This window comes from Myotis lucifugus, unplaced genomic scaffold (assembly GCF_000147115.1).
Source record: "Myotis lucifugus unplaced genomic scaffold, Myoluc2.0 scaffold_189, whole genome shotgun sequence".
Taxonomy (NCBI): Eukaryota; Metazoa; Chordata; class Mammalia; order Chiroptera; family Vespertilionidae; genus Myotis; species Myotis lucifugus.
The window spans coordinates 386,556-387,880 of NW_005871237.1; the positions used below are offsets into that span (position 1 = coordinate 386,556).

Below are 1,325 nucleotides of genomic sequence, written 5' to 3' on the forward strand. Positions count from 1 at the left end.
TCGCCCATCGAGCCCAAGCAGGAGCTGCCCAAGTACCTGCCCGCCCTGCAGGGCTGCCGCAGTGTGGAGGAGTTCCAGCGCCTGAACAGGATCGAGGAGGGCACCTACGGGGTGGTGTACAGAGCCAAGGACAAGAAGACCGATGAGATTGTGGCTCTGAAGCGGCTGAAAATGGAGAAGGAGAAGGAAGGCTTTCCGATCACGTCGCTGAGGGAGATCAGCACCATTCTCAAGGCGCAGCACCCCAACATCGTTACGGTCAGGGAGATCGTCGTGGGCAGCAACATGGACAAGATTTACATTGTGATGAACTACGTGGAGCATGACCTCAAGAGCCTGATGGAGACCATGAAGCAGCCTTTCCTGCCAGGGGAGGTGAAGACACTGATGATCCAGCTGCTGTGCGGAGTGAAGCACCTGCACCACAACTGGATCCTGCACCGAGACCTCAAGACCTCCAACCTGCTGCTGAGCCACGCCGGCATCCTCCAGGTGGGCGACTTCGGGCTGGCGCGGGAGTATGGGTCCCCCCTGAAGGCCTACACCCCTGTCGTCGTGACCTTATGGTACCGCGCCCCAGAGCTGCTGCTGGGGGCCAAGGAGTACTCCACGGCCGTGGACATGTGGTCTGTGGGCTGCATCTTCGGGGAGCTGCTGACACAGAAACCGCTGTTCCCAGGGAAGTCGGAGATTGATCAGATCAACAACGTGTTTAAGGACCTGGGGACGCCCAGTGAGAAGATCTGGCCCGGCTACAACCAGCTGCCCGCCGTGAAGAAGATGACCTTCACCGAGTACCCCTACAACAGCCTGCGCAAGCGCTTCGGGGCGCTGCTCTCTGACCAGGGCTTTGACCTCATGAACAAGTTCCTGACCTACTTTCCTGGGCGGAGGGTCAGCGCAGAGGACGGTCTCAAGCACGAGTATTTCCGCGAGACCCCCCTCCCCATCGACCCCTCGATGTTCCCCACGTGGCCCGCCAAGAGTGAACAGCAAAGGGTGAAGCGTGGCACCAGCCCAAGACCCCCCGAGGGAGGCCTCGGCTACCGCCAGCTGGGTGACGATGACCTGAAGGAGACCGGCTTCCACCTCACCACCACCAACCAGGGGGCCTCGGCCACCGGCCCTGGCTTCAGCCTCAAGTTCTGAGGTTCAGAGTGGACCCCAGAAACAGCGGGACCAGGGACCCAGTCCTGCCCGGATGACAGGTTGCTGCGGCCCGGGCTGCGGTGACGTGGCCTCGAGTCGAACTGATGGCCTCGTTTTCCAGATTTTGTTTCTATTTTGTCTTGGCTTGTAACTTTATAGAATTAAACCTTATTTCC

General features: G+C 59.8%; 1 protein-coding gene across 1 annotated transcript; it reads left to right on the top strand.

Annotated features, from left to right (window-relative positions):
- LOC102427987 (cyclin-dependent kinase 11B) lies at positions 1-1,325 on the top strand (the record flags this gene model as incomplete). The annotated part of the gene is made up of 1 exon (XM_006096860.2): positions 1-1,325. A coding segment is annotated over one exon (1,149 nt), but the record flags the coding sequence as incomplete, so codon positions are not given.